We start from the raw sequence: 21,135 nt of genomic DNA on the forward strand, positions 1-21,135 counted from the left end.
AACATTGTCTGTGTAGTTAAAACATGATAGCAGTTCATTGTTTTTCCAAAACTATGAATTTACATTCTGTTGCTGTAAATGCAATCTACATCTATCTGATGATGTTATTGTTGATTTTTTATGACTGCATGAAAACGGATCTCCATTAAAGCCTTGAATAAAACATAAAGTGTGGGGAACACACTAATATACACACCCAGCGTGTGTCAGTGTGTTTTATGGTTGAGTTGTGTTTAATTATTTACTTCTGTCTTTTTCAGGCAATACTGGTGTCGATTACCGCCACACTGGGCTGCCTCCTCTGCTCCACTCCATAACCAGTCCCGCATACCATTCACATTCACTTCCCTCTGTGGCTTTGCTACACTGACTGGATGGTTTAAGACCTACACAAGCTCTCAAGGTTTCACCGTCTGCTGCAATACTCAGGACGTAAACATGTCAGGTGTTAATAGTGATCAGCTGTACCGCTCCACCTTGGGGATTTACTCGGTAAGTAAAAGACAGAATCTGTGGTTCTTTATGGGAGTCAACTGGAACAAACCTGATTTCCTTACAGAAAGAATGTCAGGAAACTGGGACACCTTCTGGAGATGCTTCTTAGTTACTGGAAGCTGAAATAAACACTTAAATGTATTTTCTGCTGGCAAACATGATGTGAATCCACAAATGTCTTTCATGTATTAGAGGTGGTTCCTGGTTTTGCTAAGTTTAGCTTTGTGGAGAGTTGATGCCCATAAAAACAGATCGATCGCCAAATGATTCCCCTTTAAGAAGAAGCTTTGTTTAGTTGAGTCTTTGCTGAATGTATGTTTTTGCTTTCCTAACAGAACTTGTCTGATGAGTTCAACCCAAGTTTAAAAAGACTGGTTTTCCTGGGAAACAGCTTCGTCCAAGCATTCAATGGTAAGAAATGGAGAGAATAAAATAAATAAATAAAGTCTGCTGTTGTTGTTTGGTAAAATTTGGACCTTAACAATGACTGTATGGTGAATAATGTGGTATTTATTTCTCTTGAACTAATTATTAATTTTATGTTCTTTGGGAATATCATGGTGTTGTAATGATGTTGATAATGGGATTGTAAAGGAGAGGTTGTTATGGTCACGTTGTCAGCAGACAAACAAGACCTCACAACACACCTGTATTTGAACTCCGGGAAGAGATTTAATATCCTCCATGAAGTTCCACTGTTTCTAGAAGTTTTTGTTTTCTTTCTACATTGAGCTATAAATATAAATGGATCCAAGCTGCAGAAAAAGGTTTCACAGCACGTTTTGGTTTAATGTATGAAAATGTAAAAATGCTGCATCAACAAGTAATTGGTAACATCTCCACCTGCAGCCCTGCAGACATAAAATATAGATTAACCCGGGTCTATTTGCCACCTGCAGAGGGGCTTCAGTTTTCCCTTTCTAGTTTTTTGTAAGGTGTCATTGTCAGGACAGGGAAGTAATGCATGCTGCTGCGTGTTTACTGATGGAGTTCCTCAACATAAATTATAAAAGAAAAAGTGTAATGTGTGTGTGTGATTATTCTGCTTCAGGTGGAGCCTCATCTGTTAAAAGATAACACGGATTTGTCATTAAAGTGCATTTACATCAAATAGACGAGAATAGCTCAGCTTCAGGGGCTGCACGGTGGCGCAGTGGTTAGCACTGTGGCCTCACAGCAAGAAGGTCGCTGGTTCAATCCTTGGCTGGTTTGGTCAGTGGCCTTTCTGTGTGGAGTTTGCATGTTCTCCCTGTGTATGCGTGGGTTCTCTCCAGGTACTCCGGCTTCCTCCCACCATCCAAAGACATGCATGATAGGTTAATTGGTCACTCTAAATTGTCCCTAGGAGTGAGTGTGAGCGTGAGTGTGGTTGTTCGTCTCTCTGTGTGGCCCTGTGATGGACTGGCGAGCTGTCCAGGGTGTACCCTGCCTGTTGCCCAAAGCCAGCTGGGATAGGCTCCAGCTTCCCCACGACCCTGAATTGGAATAAGCGGTTTGGAAAATGAATGAATGAATGAATGAGCTCAGCTTCAGGAGCCACAGCTTCGCTCAGGACGCTGATGAAACACCAAGGCGAACATTTACAAAGCACTTTGACACATAAGCAGAACTAACGCTGTAATCATTCATAAACATGCTAATAAGGATGCATCATTGGATTTCATGGCTTGTTTTAGTAAAGAAGCTAAAATATCCCACTGCGACTTAATGATTCAACTTTTATACTCCTAATTTGTGTGTGGACTAAGTATGAAAATTTGTCTTTTTCAGCTCTCATCGTCACAAGCGAGGATTACTTCAGTGCACTTTCCAAGATAGGAGAAAAAGCTTGCTACACCATGTCCTCACAATCTCTGGGTATGTGTGCACAGCTGGCCAGTGAAACTCATCATTAAGAAATGGAAAGAGTGTATGTTTGCATCCCACCCTGAGCCCTGGAGCTGTTTGCCTTCATGGTCATTTATTAAACACAATCTTCTTGAAGAGCAAAGTTTAATCCTGGAGCCGGGTTTCATTGCTCTTTTCACCATTGTGGTGCATGTGCAATGGCTGGATCAGCGAAATCTTTAATGACACCGCGTGAAGTTAAATGTGTTCCATAGTATCTCACAGTGAGAATCTACGGGTTGAAGCTCGGCTGCTGTGGAACACATGTTGGAGTTTGGCTTTATGTGGGCCAAACGTGGACATAAATGATAGATGATTACAGGCAGTAGGGCTCACTGCTCACTTGACTTAGCTTCTTCATGATGGAAGTATGCCAGGTACACTGCAGAGTACAGCTGCCTGCTAACTGAGGGGAGGAATCACAGCAAGGCTTTTTTTCCTCTGTTGGAACCATGACAGACTGGCTAAACAAGAATAACATTCCCAGTCAGATTCCAGCATTTAAAGAAATGTAAAAATCAAGAAAGTTTTGCCTCTTTAGCCGCAATGGTTCATCTTATTTCCCCTTAAAGGAGGTTTGTAAATGAGCAGACATATGCTTATACCTCCAAAGAGGATTAACCCTTTATGGGGCAAGTGACTATTTTTGATCACTTTGTTTTCTCTCATATTCAGCATAAAAATATATATATATTTTTTGTTCATGTAACAGCTCGGAGGTTTTGGTACATACCACAAGGACAATTTTAAGTTAAAATTTCTAATTTCAAGGTATTTCATCGAGTACCCGATAGATGGTTAATGATAAAAGCCTCTGAGGAATTCATTAGAATCAGTTATCACACCATCCACATACTGGAAAGTGCTCACAACCACTGGCAATATGCAATCAGCAGCTGGAACAAAAGACTTACAAAGATGACTAAGTGCAATAAAAAGGTAACAGAATCATAAAAGTCCAGATCAGCTTTCAAATCACAATGATTGTCCCACATGTTAGGAGGAAACAAAGCGCATCAAAGAAAGATCAGCAGTGAGTCACAATGACATGAGAACACAAAATCTCATGAAGGAAACACACTTTATAAAGACACATATAAAAGTGTGCAGCACTCACATTTACTGTATTAAAAAGAGTTTTGAAAATACAGAAAGATTTGAAAAAAGACAAAATATTTCAAAAATCCAGCTAAAACATTTAGTTGGTGGATCGACCTTGGTAAGAAACTATTGCTGGTCTAGTTTCATTACACACAGATAACATGAAACAGAAAATATTCAGTAGACATTTTTATAATAACAGGAGTTTTAAATTTTCACTCCAAAGAAAGAAACTGTTAAAAGCTTATGATAGGTTTAGTACCATTAGACATGATTTGGATTAATAATTCTTTTATATACCGCAATATACAAACATGTTTACATTAGGTGAATAGAGATGGATAAGCTATAACAGTAAATTTATGCCAGAATAGTGGAGAGAAATCACTAGAATGTTTTTATTTTATTTTATTTTATTCTATTCTACAGTCATTTAGCAGACGCTTTTATCCAAAGCAACTTACAAACCCTGAAATGCACATCAGGGGGCAACTTTATTTATTTATTTTTATCAGGATGGAAATTTAAAGAGAAATTCATCAAGTTTATTCCAAATTGTCAGTCTTTTGCAGGCAAAACTAAATCTGATTCATTTTAGTCTTTGTTTTTGTTGATATTTCAGTTTTATTCTGTGGGTGTTTTCGCTGTGTGCAGGAAGGCAGAGTGGGAGTGGGTCACACAGTTAATACCTGAGTCTGTCTACAGTCTGGTGCATCGCACAAGCTTTCTGGGGGTAAATATACCCAACAAGCCTGAGAAAACTGGAGCGAAGACAATGTGGTCTGGTAGAAGTATTCAGCTTTAACTATGATAGGGCAGCTTTTCTTTCAGCTTTCTTTTAGGTGAAATAGAAATTTGGAACACCAAATGACCACGTAAATACAGGGTTTTATAAAGAGGAGAAGCAGAGAGAGGAAGAAGTTATCTCAACTTAATGAACAAAGTTGCTCAACTTTAAGGCCGTCCTGATCTAAAAATGTGGAAAACAACAAGAAAATGTCATGAAATAAAAACAATGTCACACAGATATGTACTTGCTTTTACTTTAAAGTAGAAAGGAAAAATACTCTTATTATCAGTGCATAAAAGTTCTCATTTTACATCTTTTGTAAAGTAATTTCTACTTTGAGTGCAGGAGTTTTACTTGAAAACGTTGCTAATATGTTCATTTGCATAAATAACACATTGTGAGCTGAATAAATATCACCACTGGTAGCAAACTCATTTTTACATGTTTCAACATAATCTTTGCAAAGTTTGATGTCTTTTTTTCACATTTAATGTGTCAGAACAAGTTATCAACTGTATTGTGAAAATTTATGGAAAAATTAGGACGATTTTAAATAAGCAGTGACTCACAAACTAATCTGCCTGATCACAAAAATATTCGCCACGTGGATGTTAGGTACGAGCCTCTTATTGCATAATTACTGCCTGGGTGATCATTTCTCAGCTGGCAACAAGTTTTTTTTTTTTTTAACCCCAACTGAAGCAACGAGTAGCTTCCTATTTTTTAGGCAAACATGTGGAAAAACACATCCTGCATGGTGGTGGAAAGGCATGAGTCTGTTTAAAAGGAGTGAAATCATTGGCATGCATCAAGCAGAATAAACACCTGAAATTGCAGAAACTAAAATAAGGTTAAAAACTGACCAGACTGGAAGGAAGGCGGGGAACCATTACCTCCAAGGAAGAAATGTGGAAAATATCCTGAATGGTGGTGATTTGGGATCACTTAAACGTTTGGTGACTCAAGCAACAGTAGAACCCAGAGCCATGTTTAACAGTGAAAGTATTTACACACACACACACACACACACACACACAGACACAATGTGAGGACAACTCAGTGGATCCAAAATGAACAGATGTGTAGCTGTAAAAATAACTCACTAATCACTGAGTCTAACACATCATGCATGGCACCTCCTGCGGGAGCGGTGATCTGGGGGGGCTGCAGGTGGTCAGCTGATTACCTGAATATACTAAATGACCAGGTTATTCCATCAATGGATTTTTACTTTTTACTTAATAGCGAGGGCTTATTCCAAGATGTTACTGCCAAGATTCATTGGGCTCAAACTGTGAAAGAGTGGTCCAGGGAGCCTGATTGTCCCCCACAGAGTCCACATCTGAACCCTGCTGAGACTCTGTAGGATGTGCTGGAGAAGGCTTTGCACAGTGGTCGGACTCACTGATCCAAGCTGCCTCACCTCGCATGAAGTAAAAGTGGTAAAAAGTTCATTTAAAATGTAATCCTGCAGCAATGTCAGAACATTTTCCAACATGGGCCTTTAGGTGTGGAAGTTTCTGTATGTTATGTGTATGCAATGCATTTATTTCATTTGTTTTTGTCTTGTCTGGCATTTAAGCAAGCAGCATGATGTTCTGGATGCTGTGTTCTGCTGGGCAAATTTACTTTGGAGCATTATAGATATAATATTCTAGATAATCTAGATATAGATTATAGATATAATGCTCCCCTTGATATTCTGGATTCTTTTTTATTTTTCTATTTATTTTGCATCATTTTTTTGTTTTAAAAAGTTTGTGTTGCTTGACATGACCGGAGAGGATAGAAGAGACAGAAAGAGAATCGAGAAGAAGAGAAAAGAGAAAAACACCTTGTAGAGAGAAAAAGAGAGAGAGAAAGAGAAAAAGAAAGGATGAGAAAGGAGAACAACCTACATACATATACAAAATACACCCACCTATATATACACACATCCAGACACCTATACACACTGGAGTCCTTTCATTTCTTTTTATTTATTAAGTTTATTTTGGTGATTTATATTTTCTAGGTAAATATTAATTGTTTTATTGTTGTATTTTTGAAGTAGGAGTGTAGATGTGTACACAGGATCTTGGGTTGTTGGACTTCTCATCCTATTTTAAGAGCATGTATGAAATTAGATGATGAGAAAACCGTCTGATCCAGGTGTAGGAAAAGGTTTAATGTATTATTACGAGCCACATAATAACCAGCTGTTGGTTACATGATAGTCCAGCTTTCATCTACAGTTCATATCTGTGCCGATGCAACAAGCAAAAAACTGTCATCACAGGCATGTCATCTGATGATCAGTCATTTATATGAGGATAATGATTCAGCTCAGTCTGGAACCTCTGAGACACCTTTTCTTGCAATGTCTTCAGAGGACGTCAGAATCGCTACTTCAGGTTCCGTGAAGGACTTTCCGAAGCTCTTCTATGGATGTTTTCTGCCTTTTGTTTTGCTCTCAGGATGCATCACTCTGTCAGACCTGTTATCAGTGATTTTCAGCTCCGTTCTTCTGTCGTTTGGCAAACCTCAGCAAAACCTTTTTCTCTCCTTCTCCCCTCCTTAACAACTGCTTCCCGATAGCCACCCTTCCATGGAGACCATTGCTAATGAGGTTTCAGTGAACGTATGGATAATCTGACGCGCCAGGCGCATCCTTCAGGTCTCATGGCAGACTTTGTGTCTTATGTGTTCAGAACCAGCACTTTTTATTTTGTCCTCATTGTCCTGTTTCCTCCACATTTCCAGGATTCACTGAATAACATAGTTTATAGCTAAAAGCTCTTTGGAATGACTTTGCTGATAGAAATATGCAGTTTTATTCCTGTCAAGTAGTAGTAGTAGTAGTAGTAGTAGTACTACTGAAATTCTGTTGCCATTATTATAAAAAAGAAAAAGAAGTTCAGCAGCTGTCTTATCAATAAGCATCATTTATAGAGAAGAAACTGTTAAAGTAAATAGATAAACATAGTGTTATCAAAGGGTGTGTTGTTAGTGTCGGAAAGGTGTGCTATACCTGACACTTTTTCCTAGATGTGACTAAAGAAATGGGAACAAACATTTCTTTATAAGTGGCTGCTAGTAAAAAAAGAAATTTAAAAACAGTTAATGTCAAAGAAAAGCTTTGACTATTACTTTAAGAAATGACAAGAAGCAAAATATCAGCAAATCAAAGTTAGCGCAAGACGTTTCCACAGTACTCTGATATGAACCTGTGAACTTCTGTTAAAGGAGACGTCCTGGTTCACATTTCTGAGGGGCAACGAAGACTCACCTTGGAGCTGGAGACAGTGGTGAGTTACATCAACACTGATCTATCCTATGGTTTGACTTTGATAAAAAACCTTCATGTACTTTATGTTCTCATGTGCTGACAGTAAAACGTACTTTTCTTCCAGTTCCGCCAGTTCAGTCAGGAGGTTCTGAAGCAGATGGAAAACAACGTTAGACTGGACACAGACTACATATCAGTGAGTCCGACTCAGTCAGGAACGGAACAGGATGCTCACTAAAACACCAAGTGTTTTGTGGGAAAAGTTCAAATGAAATAACAACTACAGAACACAATCATTACATTTCTGACTTAAAACTCTGCAATCTGTTTGATGACACAGTGACACCTAGCATGTGCACTAGCCGCTGTTGCCTAGCAATGTCCGGACGCTGAGAAACTGGACTATGCAACTTTTACAACTGGGATGCAACATGACGTTGCAGCAGTTTCGATTCACATGTTAGAAAATGGAAATAAACACGCTGGTTGTTTTTTAACACACAACCCCGCTAATTCTGAAAAGAAATGCAAAATGATTAAAAGGAGAATGATTAAAAGGAGAGAAAGAGACAAAACAAGAGTCATAATGTCGTCTTTTACTGGCTGGAGCGGTCATGCAGGACTGGGAAAATGGCAAAAGTTCTGTTGTGTGTCTTCAAAGGTTCTTTCATTTAGTTGTTTCTCCCTGGAGTGAATTATCTACTTTATCATTTGGCACGGCAGACATATTTTACAAATGACAGTCAAACAGAAGAAGTGCTTTTAAATAAGAAGAAAAATAAACTAAGAAAATAAGAAGTTTTCTTCAGGTTCAACGTTGTTGGACACATTTTAATCTCATGCATTACCAGTACGAGGATGGTTTCATACATGTTGTTTCTACTGTTAATTCTCACACAGAGCAGTAGAGTCCAGTATGAAGTGGAGGTCCAAAAACAGGCCTCATCAATGGACAGGAGCTTGAGGAGAGGACCCAGTCAGGTTGGTATTTCTTTACCACCTTGTTCTTCTCCATGGAGGGAAATTCATCGGTATGATCAGGAATATAAGCATATATGTACAGATTGTCGTGTATGCATGTTCTGTCAATTATATGCATCCACAGGATTCCAGTGAGTATGTGCAATTCCTCAGGGAGAGCTATGGCGAGACTTTAAAGGAAGAGGAGAGGCGATACCGCTTCCTGGCTGAGAAACACTGTGGCCTGATACAATCAATCGCCCGGCTCATGAATAAGGTATGCGTCCTACTTCAAATAGTATTTTTGAATTCAATATTTTATATCTCCCTTTGTTTTATGGACTGCAATCCCACGTGGTTCAGGATTGTCACACAAGCCGTTATCATGAATAAATGTTAAGGCAATAGGGAGATTTTATTGCTTCTTGTGGGAACATTCCCTGTTTTACAACCAAGGTTGAACCCAGGAGCAGCAGCTTTTCGGTTTCTATGGCAGGATGGATTCACCATTAACCGTTTGCCTGGTCGTACTCTGGACTCAGGTTTTATGAATCTGCTCTGCTAATGCAATTAAATGTTTTACAATGACTGATAAGTTTTGTGCTGAAAATCCAATCAAGCTGTTAAACCTAAGCTGCAATTCAAACACGGTGAGGATGCTCATCTTTTTACATGGAATTCTGCTCGCTTTCATATTCAACTGGGCTGTCAAAAAGCACTTTGAACTCAAACCAGTAGCTCAAAGCTGTAGCAACTGAGCAGTTTTATTCATTTAATCCTCTTCACACATAGTGGAGGCAATAAAATGACAGGAGGCACAAGATGGCAAAGTAGAAAAACCCGAGCTTGTGTAAAAGTAGAGCAATTCCAGTAACTAAAACCTCCTCCTGTCGAATGCTGCCCTCATGTGCTGACAACTGGACCTACGAGGTTCCTCTGCTTTGTCTGCTTCTGAAATGTACAACTTCTGTAAAATAAATCCATGTCTAAATACTTGTGAAATGTTAAGATCATGCAAGTCAAAGCTGTTAACGCCAAAGTCAAAGAGATCAGATCAGCAACGAATCTGTGAAGCTAAAAAAATAAGCTTTGTTGCAAGTAACAGTTGCCCTTTTATAGCCTCAGTTTTACTGCTGCAGCCAACTGGACCAGAACAAACATGTTCGCTGCTTTCTCACTGTTTACGACTGCACAAAGGGGAAAATATCACATTATATGTAACAGACAGGTGTTATGTTGCAGATGGGAGGAACTCTCCAGCAGAAAGCCGATGTCTGGACGGAGGAGATCAATGCCACCAGACGATCTCAGATCAGGCAACCTGCTTCTCTGGAAAACACTGTGAGTTTGCACCAGCGTTGCTGCTGACTCACAAAACAACACATTTACTACATAAATTATTCATGCAATGCTTCAGACAAATTACTTATAAGTCTTCAAAAAATGTCACAGAGATGCAGCTGGTGTGGGGTGTAATCCTGTCTTCAGGGAGACAGCAGAGCGAATCCACCGTGAGACTCAGAACCAGTCCGAACTTTGGAAACTTAGTTTAAAAGCTGCTGAATAAAACATAATGTATGAAGCAAATATGAGCGAAAGAAGCCATGATATAACATGGTGATGTCTGAATTCACAAACAAGAGGAAGGCCGGAAATGACTACGATGATAATTAAGTTACAAGTTTGCCCTCTAGTGGTTGTTGTCTGATTTAATTTGAACCTGTCACAAAGAATTGCACTTCAAGCGTGAGATACAACACGGTTTGGGAGCTTTCAGGAGCAGATTTAAGCCGTAGCTGTAGAAGAAACTAAAACAAATATATAACTGTTCGAAGCTTTCTGCAGCACAACAAACATGCGCTTCACAAAACTGCCTTTTTCAGAAGATAATTCACAAATTGAACCATATGATACTGAGCGTGACAATCCCAATTTCCTTTTAAGTAAACACCAGATGCCCAGAGATAAACCCCACCCATCTGTTCCCCGTCTGGAAGGTGACATGCCAATGAACTCCACAGATCCCACAGCCCTTTGTAATAACAATCAGAGGATTAACATGGATTCAGTGTTTGTTTTGCTCTGAAATGGGATTTATCCTCATCTATAACAGAACGAAGCCCGTGAGCCACTTCATGCACATGCCTCAGCTGCTCTCTGTGAACATACAACTGTAAAACAGAAAGTGTATCGTCATTCTGTTTTAAGGTTTCATATATCACAACACAACTTAAAATTCAGTAAATGCAATTTTAAATGAACAACACGAGACTTAATCATTGTCCTGATAAAAGTTAACCTAAAATAAGGAGTCAGTTGTTTGTAGAAACACATTTCGTAGCGATAATAACACAGTGGAACTATTTTCTGTATGAGGTTTTCAGCTCCTCACACCATTTTTGGGCGATTTTTGGCCACTTTTCTTTATAAGGTTGTTCCAGTTTATTGTGGTTTGCTTTTATTTGCTTTTGCCTCTTATGGTCCAATCACAGCCTTTCAGCCAAGCTGAGATCTGGACTTTGACTGGACCATTCTGCTTTACGTTTACTGCTGTGTTTGGGTCATTGTCCTTTTTTATGAACCAGTCCTAGCTAAACTTTGGCTTTTAGACAAACCGCCTCAAATCGGACTCTATAATACTTTGAAATGCAGAAGAGATCGTGGTCAACTCACGCAAGGTGTCCAGTTCCTGGTGTGGCTACACAACTGGCCCAAATCCTCGTCCCTCCACCAGCATGCTTGATAGTTAGAATGAGCCGGCTGTGGTGAACGGCTTTGTTTGTTTATCATCAAATGTGTTGCTGAGAATACCCAAACATCTTTTTTCATTCATCCAAAGCACATTGTTCTGAAACATTTTGGAGTTTGTTGATGCAACTCTATAAATCTTGAATGCTCTTTTTGTCTTTAAAGGTGGAGTATGTAAGATTTTCAATATTTTCAAAAAGATTTAACTAAAATAATAACTACAATCGTAATTGATAGTTTTTTTTTAAACATGTAGGTTCCAGTCTGTCTATATTTGATGTGTTATTAAATTACATGTTTAATTAATGACAAAGACCTTTCTTAAATGTTTGCCTACCAGTAAAAAAAAAAGTGCTTTTTGTCATTTGTCATTAATTAAACTTGTAATTTAATAACGCATCAAATCTGGACAGATTGGAACCTACGTTCAAAAAACTTTCAAATAATGATTTTAGTTATTTTATTAGTTAATTATTTTTTAAAATATTGAAAATCTTACATACTCCACCTTTAATGCTCTACTTTTTTTTCTTCTTTATATTTACCATGCTAGCTGAGGTCTGCAAACCTTGAGATGTGGCTCCTGGGCTTTTCTCTGAGCAAAAGGCTCACTTTGGGAGTGAATTTCCTTTTAACAAACAGTCAGGGTGAAATATTACATGCGATGACTATCTGACATGTATTTACCTTATTTCACACACCGACGCACGAAGCCCGGCTTGCTGCTCTCTGTTTGGTCTTATCTCTGTGCAGAGCTGAGCTAACAGGCAGACGGATGTAGCACAGAATCAAATCAAAATGACAAACTATTCCTCGCAGCAGCTCCTTCTCGAATCACTGCTGCACTTTGCAAATGTTCTCATCCAGCTCTTGAGGGAAAGTGTAGTTTAGTCAAAACAACTCCAGTTGCTTTCTGTGGCTGAACAAACCTTCATCCGGCTTGTTGTTCCTGTTATGAGTTAATTACTACACCAGCAGTCGTGCCTCCCGGTGTTTCCATCAACGTTTCACTGACAGCTATGCTTTTATAGATGGGAATGAAGGAAGGGGAGTTCAGAAGAAACCGAGAGGAGGCGCCTCTTGGAAACATACCATCAAGAGGTGAGTAGTTTGTGCAGACTGGTCACGTCATCACAGCGTGTTTAAACAACAGAATCAATGGTAAAGCTTTCAAGCTGTATATTTTTGTCTTATTACTTGATTGTTTTAGAATAAAGTGACTCTTTCTTAGTTATTTCTACAAGTAAATTATTTCCGGCCTGTCAGAGGCCTGCTCAAGCTCATTTAGTCTTAATCTGAATCTTTTCCGCCTTTTATTTATTTTTCTCTCCATTGCGATAATTTTGCGAATCATGTGTTTATTACATCCTCTTTCTACTTCCTCTGCCGACAGTCCGTCTAATCACTTGTCCTGCTTATCAGGAGTAAAAATAGACTCAGTAATGACGTGTCGACAGCAGACTATAAGCAATCACGGCAGTATTAAATAGCCCTTCCCCATTACGGTCAACTTTTTCCCTCTGAAACGCTGCAAACAGCAGTCTTGTTCTGCAGACGCCACACTAGTATTCACTGGAGAGAAAACAATAGCATCTCATTCAGAATAATCAAATGAGCTTCATCCCCTGGTGCTGAAACAGAGAAAGAAGTCAGATATTTAGCAGTCTGCTCTGAGTCATTATTGACTGAGTCGTAGTGAATAATAACGAGTTACAATTTAATCAAGCTAAATATAAAATCATTAAAAAAAATCAATCTCAGTCATTTCTGTTTTAAATAAATCATTTAGCAGCGAACTCTTGCTTCTTTTTTTTCAGCTCCGTCTCCGCAGGGAAGCATTTCTCGCTTCTCAATGGACTCGGTGGGAGGTGGCAGTAGAGGAAAATCAATGAGGGCCAAACTGGCGCATCACCCTGCTGACTCCAACCCCACCTTACTGCCCTTCAACAGGGGACAGATAATCACTGTACTGGACCCAAGGCCCAGGAACGGCTGGCTGTACGGACGTGCCGACAGCAGTTCACGGTGAGAGATGTTCAGCTGTGACGGTGTGTGTCTGTGTGTGCACATGCACATTTATATGGCTGTAGCCATCCATAGACAACTCCCAGCTCTGATGAATGCAGTCATTATTAAAATAAATTCATAGATACTCCTCTTCAATTCTATTGTTTTATGTATCAGAGTAAATAATAAAGGAAAAAAATCTTCTCATTACCAGATTTGAATTAATAAATTGCTGCATCAGATTAAAAGCAAATGACTCTAGAATCATTGCTGATGTCTTTCCTCCTTGGCATTGTGTTTACAGTACTACTAACTACCTTGATTCCTTCTTAGTTTATTTTCCATATTGTTTCTCATGTAATTATCTTCTGTAATTAATCGATTTTATTGTTATAAGAGCTACTTTATATTCACATGTCTCCCTATATAACATTTTTAAAGTTGCACTGTTGATGTGCATCCTGTCGTTCTCCAACCAGCATGAGTCTGATGATTACTACAATAACATCCTCCCACATGGGTCAGCCATCATGCAGATTCAAAATGGACAATGTGTTGATATCAACTTGCTGGCATGTGACACTGTGCTCTAAAACACAGCTGTCAGGTGATGCTTGGGCTTGAACAAAAAGTAGTAAATTGCGGTTTCTCAGCCGTGGGAAGCTGCAGGACGATAACAGCTACGGGAATGTGCTTAATGAATGTCAGTGTGCCATCAAAATCAGTCAGAAGCGAATAGTTTTACTACTGAAAACTTCTGTGTGTGGCTTTAATCCTGGGTCTCTATCAAGTTCAACATACTGTATTTGTATGAATTACAAAGATTTTAAATTCTTGCTTTTCCTTTTTCTTTTTTCCTTTTTTTTTTGTTTTTTTTGTTAAGAATACTCAGATCAGTAAAGTAGATCTGATTAGCATTTGTAAAACCAACAACTTGTTGGTGGGAAACAAAGTTGTTTACAGAAATAAACATCAATATTTTTTCAAAAAAGGACAAATCAATGAAGGGATTTTTAATCTTTTTCTAACTTTCACCCAGTTTTCAAAGCCTTTCATAAAGATTAACATCTCCCCACTGTGCTCATCTTCCTTTGTGTGTGGCCTTTGTTTTCAGACCTGGATGGTTTCCAGCCTCCTTTGTGGAAGCAGTGGATGATCCTCCAAGCTCCCCCAGCACTCGGTAAAAATCCAGTCAGTTGGATTCAACAGGCATAACTGCTAATCAATATCCTGTCACATTAACTCTTGATTTAATTATCCCAGAATCAAATACAGGTCTTTGTTTTTCTGAAAGTGATTGAAACCATCAATACTTTGGGAGAAAATTAATGGCTGAACTTAATGTTTGTCTTAAATAATTCTGAGTATTTTCTGCTGTTGCCCAAAGGCTGTCCCCATTTTGGGGGGCTAATAGATTTAAAAGAGGGTCAGCATGAAACTCGGACCGGAAATGATAAAATGAACTACTTAAGGTATTTAGGTGGCCCATAGCTACGAGGGAAACCACTGTGGCCTGCTAAACTAAAACTTTCTTACAGCAAATGTCAATACAGGCCCCAAAAAATGTCTGTTATACTAAAATAAATCTGTTTTGTCTGAAAATGTGGCCTATAAAAATTAAATATTAAAGTTCAGGGCAGGCCAGAAGCTTAATGGTAACAGTGGGATCTGGAGGCTTTCTGCTGCGGTGGGAGGTGTTTTCAGTGGACTGCTTCCCTGAAACCATTACAGGTCCATGAAATGTGCTGCTCAAATAAATAAACTAGTTGTTTTTAGTAAAAGATAAGATGTCAAATCAGACAACGTCTGTTGGGAGGATGTTGCATTCTGTTAAATTTAACAAAACTTTCATTTCTTACCCACCTGTATTAAAAGTGTGAATCGTGATGAAGAACAAAAACAAGCTCTATTTTAACTACAACATGCTTAATTTGTGTGGATAAAATATATCAACTTCAATATCCTTTAATCCTGAACACAGAAAGAAAAGAATTAATGTCTTCATTGGATAAAACAACTTAACTGCATTTCTTTGCACCCCTTATAGTCATTCAACACTCCGAAGCAGCAGCAGCATGGGCAGCCTGCTCGACCAACCAGGAAGCAGCAGCCAAGCGGGAGCCCCGCCCCCTCCACCTCCACCACCGCCTCAGTCTTTAACCTCGAGTAAACCTTCAGAGAGTTGGCCAGTTGCAAAGACTGCTGAGAAAAGGACTGAGTCATACTCTGAGAACACGGTAAGCTACTCAGCTGTTTCCTGCAACACGAGGAGACGCTGCCGCCCTGAAAACGGACAAGAAATGTTAACATCAGATCTGGGCTGTTTGCTGTCACACTCTTATTGTTTTAACATCAATCATAACACTGATGTTGTAGGAAAACAGATGCATTGTAGGGGGTGTAAATTGCTAGTTTAATCACAATAATATTATATATGATTGAATGGATGGAGAGTCTGTGTTTGCCAATGTCTCCAATTCAGTCACGATTCAATTTCAATTTGTTTCAATTCCGAATCCACCAGCTGATACGAAACAATATCACAGCAGTCGTTTCCATTCATATCAAAATCACAGAAAGCCATCAGAATATCATTTAGCATTTTTACTCCTGCACTCAAGTATTTAAGCAATTAAAAACAAAACAAACAAACTTAAGTCTGTTCTTATAACAAAGACAGACGAGTAAAAAACCCTCAATGATGAACTTAAAATAGAGCCGTTTTCAAAATAAAAAGTGTGTTTTGATAAATGGTTATTGCGTTGATTTTTAAATAGTGTTTGCATTTTGAATCCTTGTCATTGCCACATTGATAATGTCATCGATGTATCAATGTATCGATGTATCGATATATCGATGACAGCAGCAGCATTTTAGATCGACTTAAAGGTTTCCAAAGCTTCCACTCCCAGTTTAAACAGCATTGCATGGTATTGTCTACAGATTAGTTGAATGTATGGATTAGTAGAACCAAGAAGTATCATAGAAGCTGTTCAATATTAGGTTGAAAAGACAAATCCTCCTCAAAGATGGTTCTAAGGTTGTTTTACAGAGCAGGAGGTGTTACTTTATGGGTTAGGGTTAGGGATGGACAGCGAATCGTTCAGGTCTTCAAAGCTAAAAACAGCGACTTTTTATTTAGACCTTTATGTTTCCCAGAGAATCATTTGACTTCAATAACTGACAAGTTTTCTCAGCTTGATAACTGTATTCCATGTTTCCTGATGATAATCCTCAGACATGAAACTTGTATCAAGAGATTAAAATTGTTCCCAGTCCAGAAAAATGAGGAGAACTTTAACCAACTTTGACTGCACAAACTGGGATCTACCAGATAAATTCTCCTGCAATAAATAACACTAAATCTAGACTGAGACCAGTGATATAAACTCTTTCTTAGATTTGGTTTGATGTAGGTTTGTATTTGGCTATAACTTATGGAATGAAGCAGTGACGGGGGTTTCAGAGGAGATGAAGATGGTAAAGTTGTAACACACTTCTGATGAGATATTCTACACAGACTTTTACACATTTATCCAGCAGGGACACTGCGGCAGGGTCCTGTTCTCTATGACACCACACCCTTCTTTCTGGTGGATGCAGGGAGGAAGCTCCAGCTGCTGATGTGAGCCTGGAAGTTGTGTGCAGGTTTTTGTGGGTGTGATTTATTTGTTTGTTTATTTTCTACAATTCAACTCTTTTTCAAAGTTCTTCTGACTGAAAGTCTCGCTTTAAGTGTGCTGTTGAGTGATAATGCAGGAAATGTGTCTTTTTTCCCCCCCCATTGCTGCTATTCAGCCGCATCCAGAAATGTTGTGATGCGACATCATTGCTTCCATAAGGAACATGCACATTCGTTATGACGTTATAAATATCTATAGTGATCCTGAACCTGGATATGTAAGAAACTGTTCAGCTACATCTCCTTTCTCTTTTCATGTCCACAAACACAGGAAACAACAAAAAGTGTAAACATAGTAATACAGTGTATAAGGCAAAAACAGGAATGAGCCTCAGAGTCAGTATGAGCGCATTTAATCATCAGCACGAAGACCTAAAGGTCTGTAGGCTGTCTTCAGGAATAGTTCTCCAGGCTTCTTGAAAGACTTTCTAAAGCTTTTGTCGGGATGTTTTCTGCACTTTGTTCTGTTCTTTGTCCAAATGATCCCACATTGCCTTATCAGTGTTGAGATTTGGGTTGTGCAGAGGATTTGTCCATTTCTTATGGCGACTTATTTCATTTCAGGGTTGAAGGCAGCCAGAATTTATCCCAGCTGCTATAAGACAAGATGCACTCAAATGGTTCGAGTCCTCTTTATGTAACCGGAGTTTTTTAGTTCATCTTGGCCAGTTCGCTTCATCCAAGGCAACACTTAAACATGGATACCACAAGGGTCCATCTTAGGTCCTATATTATTTACACTATATTTACTTCCTCTGAGGTCCAGTTTTAAAATACGTGTCATTTCATTGCTATGCTGATGACATTCCGATTTATTTTGCTTTAAAGTCTGTTGGAACGCGTGGTGCAGACATGTGGAAAAGTGCTTAAACGACATGAGAACATGGATGGAGCTAAACGTCCTCTGCATAAATGAGGATAAAACTGAGGTCATTACTTTTGGGAAATCTGACCTACGGGAAGGATGCGGCAGTGCTGTTGGCTCTCTGGACTCTTTCAACCCATTTTATTTAAAATCATGGGGTCTTCTTTGATTTTAATTTTAAATTTGATAGGCAGGCTAGTGCAGTGGTCCAGTCTAGCTTTTATCAACTTGTAAGTAAAATGAAGCCTTATGTCCTGCATGATGTCCTGGAAAGGGTCATTCATGCTTTTATCTTTTATCTAGACTGGACTACTGCAATTAGCTTCATACTGGGATGGACCAGTCTCTCCTCCGCCGCCTACAGCTGGTCCAGAACTCAGCTGCCCGTCTGTTAATGTGTGGAAAAGACGGTGTGAGCACATGACCCCTGTACTGCATTCTCTTCACTGTCTCTTTTAAAATGAAAGTTTTAGGTTTTTGAACAACATGATAGGTATTTAAGGTTTAAAGTTTTACTTTTGGCTTTTACACATTTAAACAATCTGGCTCCTTTATACCTTTCTGAGCTTCGGCACCGTCACCGTCCTGTTAGAGCTCTGAGATCTGAAGACCAGATGTGTCTTGACTTGTGACTCGTGGAGCCTTTTCCATAGTAGCCCCCACATCATGGAGTGGTCTCCCTTTTTCTGTGAGGTCTGTCAGGACTTTAAATGATTTTAAGTCTCTTTTAAAAACTCATCTTTTCTCCAGAGAGAAGCTAGGCTTGTTTTTTTGTCTGAAATTGTCTATTTACCTGTATAGCACTTTGGTTACCATATGGTGTATGGAACTGGTCTATAAATAAAGGTTTGATTGATTGATTGATTGATTGATTGATTGATTGATTGATTGGGTGATTCAAGTGAGGACATCACTTCTGTTTTCCTCCATCTTTCCTCAGATATCATAAACCACATGCTGCTCACCATGCTGAGGAAGTCTTTGTTTCATTGCATTGTTAGAACCACAGTATTGGTGAAAAAGTAGACATTTAAGACAGTCAAAATGTGTTTTATTTGTCAGTTTTCACTCATGCAAATTAAAAGAAATGAGAGCAAATTATGTTTGTCTGCAACAGGCTGCTGATAACAAAGCGCCTAAAGAAACTATTTCAAATTGTCTGCTTTGTAAAGATACAGCATTGGTCCATCAGTTTTTTGTTATTTTTTTTTAGCGGTTTTTGTGTTTGCATGATTCATTAGTCGGTGTTAAGCAACACATTCCTCTGACAAGGATCCGGTGCAAGGACTAGCCTGAAAATAAATGAAAAAGAGTGAAAGAGAGCCAGAGTGAAAAGAAAAACAGTAAGAAAGCCTGGAGAACTATTGCTCAAAGCCAGTTTAAAAGATAACAAGGAGTTCTGGCTGTTTGGAAGCAGAATATGAAGACATATTAGTTCATCGATGATAAAGTCCTCTGCAGTATGTTTGAGCAAAAGATGTAGACATTGTTTAAGTTTTTCATCAAGGTTTATTTGTGACATTTGTGCATTTTTTCTGAGATGTGTCTGCATGCTCTCAGTCCTTCCTCCTTTGGTTCCCATTTCCACCGAAAGTCTTTTCTTTCTCATCTGTGTCCATGTGACACAAAGTGAAGTGTGCATGTTTGACAGCTCAGCATATTAATGAGCAACTTGCAGGAGAGCCGACTGCAAGCAAACGGCTGAGTGCGTTGGGCCCTGCCAATGCCGCCATTAGAGCGCGTGCCCTCGTTTTGTCTTCCATATTGGTCCTCACTTCAACGTTTCTCCTCTTCTTTCAACAGAGATCCCAAGCACACAGATCACGACCAGAGCTCTTCCCAAGGTAAGAATAATGTAGCTGCTGCCTTTCTCGGCCTCTTCTTGAGGAGTTAATGATATTTTTTGAAGTATATCATGAAGCCATTAAATCTGAAGGGCAGTGACCGAAATGGCACAAAAATCACTTCCTTTCCATTAGAGTTTGAAGTGCGTGTTGAAACATTTTCAGTTATGGGCGTTTAGGAAGCGTGACTATCAGCCTCACTTCAGGTGAGCAGTTGACTGGATGATATTTGGTACAGTTTGAAGTGCACGGCTCATGTCTGAGGTTATAGCCCAGCACTGCTCGCCTCAAAAATGCTATTAAGGTCAGGTCATCTTCTCATGTTGTCTGTCTTTTCCCTCTTTCCTGCCAACATTCATTTTGTTGTTCCTTCTCACCTTCCTCCATTGTATTTTGCAGGGGCACCAATCCATTTGCAACAGTTAAGCTGAAGCCCACGACCACCAATGACAGATCAGCCCCGCGCCTCCGACGGTGATGACGACAAATGTTTTCATCTTACTGCCAGCTCCTGACCTTGGCTCGATAAGTTTATCTTAAACGGAGGTTGTTGTGGGTGTGTTTGCCATATTGCCTCTCTGTGTTAACACTTACAAAACGGGACGTTTTTAACGTGCTTTAAGTCTTTGTTGTATGATCAACTCTTTGTAAAACAGTGAGAACCGTTCAAAGATATCTTTGTCTGACAGAAAAGTACAATGAGCATTGATCATATGAAACGTTAAGTTCTTGTTTTTCGTCTGTGGTGTTTGATTTTCTCGCTCTGCAAAGCTCTCTCAACATATTTAGATCTATAATGTACAGTTATTGTTGGGAATCAGTGTCTATAAATGATTTGATACGCACCGAAATCTATTTTCCACTAGTCTGGGGTCTCATGTAACACTCAGGGATGGATGCTCCGTTTAATGTAACTGCCTTAATAATTTTTTTTTTTTTAAGTTTTTATATTGTAGCCTATCATTTATATTCATGTGGTCTCATGTCTGTTTCTTAGTATTAATTGCATTGCAAATGTGCTTTTGAATGTGGCTTGTAGAAAATTATCATAGGACCTCAGGCAGATGATATTTTATAAGGATATTATATTTCAGGAAGGAATGTGATGAATAATGCAATGTAATAAAGGATAATGTTGCACCATCTTCAGAGCATTATGTTGTTGCTTTGGGGAATGGAAACATCTGCAGCTCATCTTTAGTTTTTGTAAATAAATAAAGCCTGTTTGTTTGTGTTTAGTTCATGAATCACCTGTTTAGAAAGAGCTCATCTCCTCTTCCCAAATGCCCTCATTCTTTTTAATGATGATGAACATGCAGTGAGTTCTTTTTTAACTTGCTGAATAAAGCGATAGCCCGTATGCTTCACATGTGTGTTTATTTGCTCAGGCAGTAAAATGTCCCACTAAGGAAGATGAAGATTCCTCTGTTGCCTGTTTCGGTCCTCCGCTGGGGATATTTAACCTAAATTGAACCTTGGTGTGAATCC

The 21,135-nt window shown here is 39.0% G+C and overlaps 1 protein-coding gene across 1 annotated transcript; it reads left to right on the top strand.

Annotated features, from left to right (window-relative positions):
- Window positions 1–438: 438 nt before the first annotated feature.
- baiap2l2a (BAR/IMD domain containing adaptor protein 2 like 2a) lies at window positions 439–20,125 on the top strand (the record flags this gene model as incomplete). The annotated part of the gene is made up of 13 exons (XM_079253014.1): window positions 439–492; window positions 831–906; window positions 2,266–2,352; window positions 7,499–7,560; window positions 7,666–7,737; window positions 8,647–8,778; window positions 9,744–9,842; window positions 12,281–12,350; window positions 13,067–13,274; window positions 14,371–14,436; window positions 15,304–15,493; window positions 19,607–19,647; window positions 20,047–20,125. The coding sequence occupies 13 exons, from the start codon at window positions 439–441 to the stop codon at window positions 20,123–20,125; spliced, it is 1,236 nt and encodes a 411-aa protein (XP_079109140.1).
- Between the last annotated feature and the right edge of the window lie 1,010 nt (window positions 20,126–21,135).

The sequence above is a fragment of the Telmatherina bonti genome (assembly GCF_933228915.1).
Source record: "Telmatherina bonti genome assembly, chromosome: 14".
NCBI classification, from domain to species: Eukaryota; Metazoa; Chordata; class Actinopteri; order Atheriniformes; family Telmatherinidae; genus Telmatherina; species Telmatherina bonti.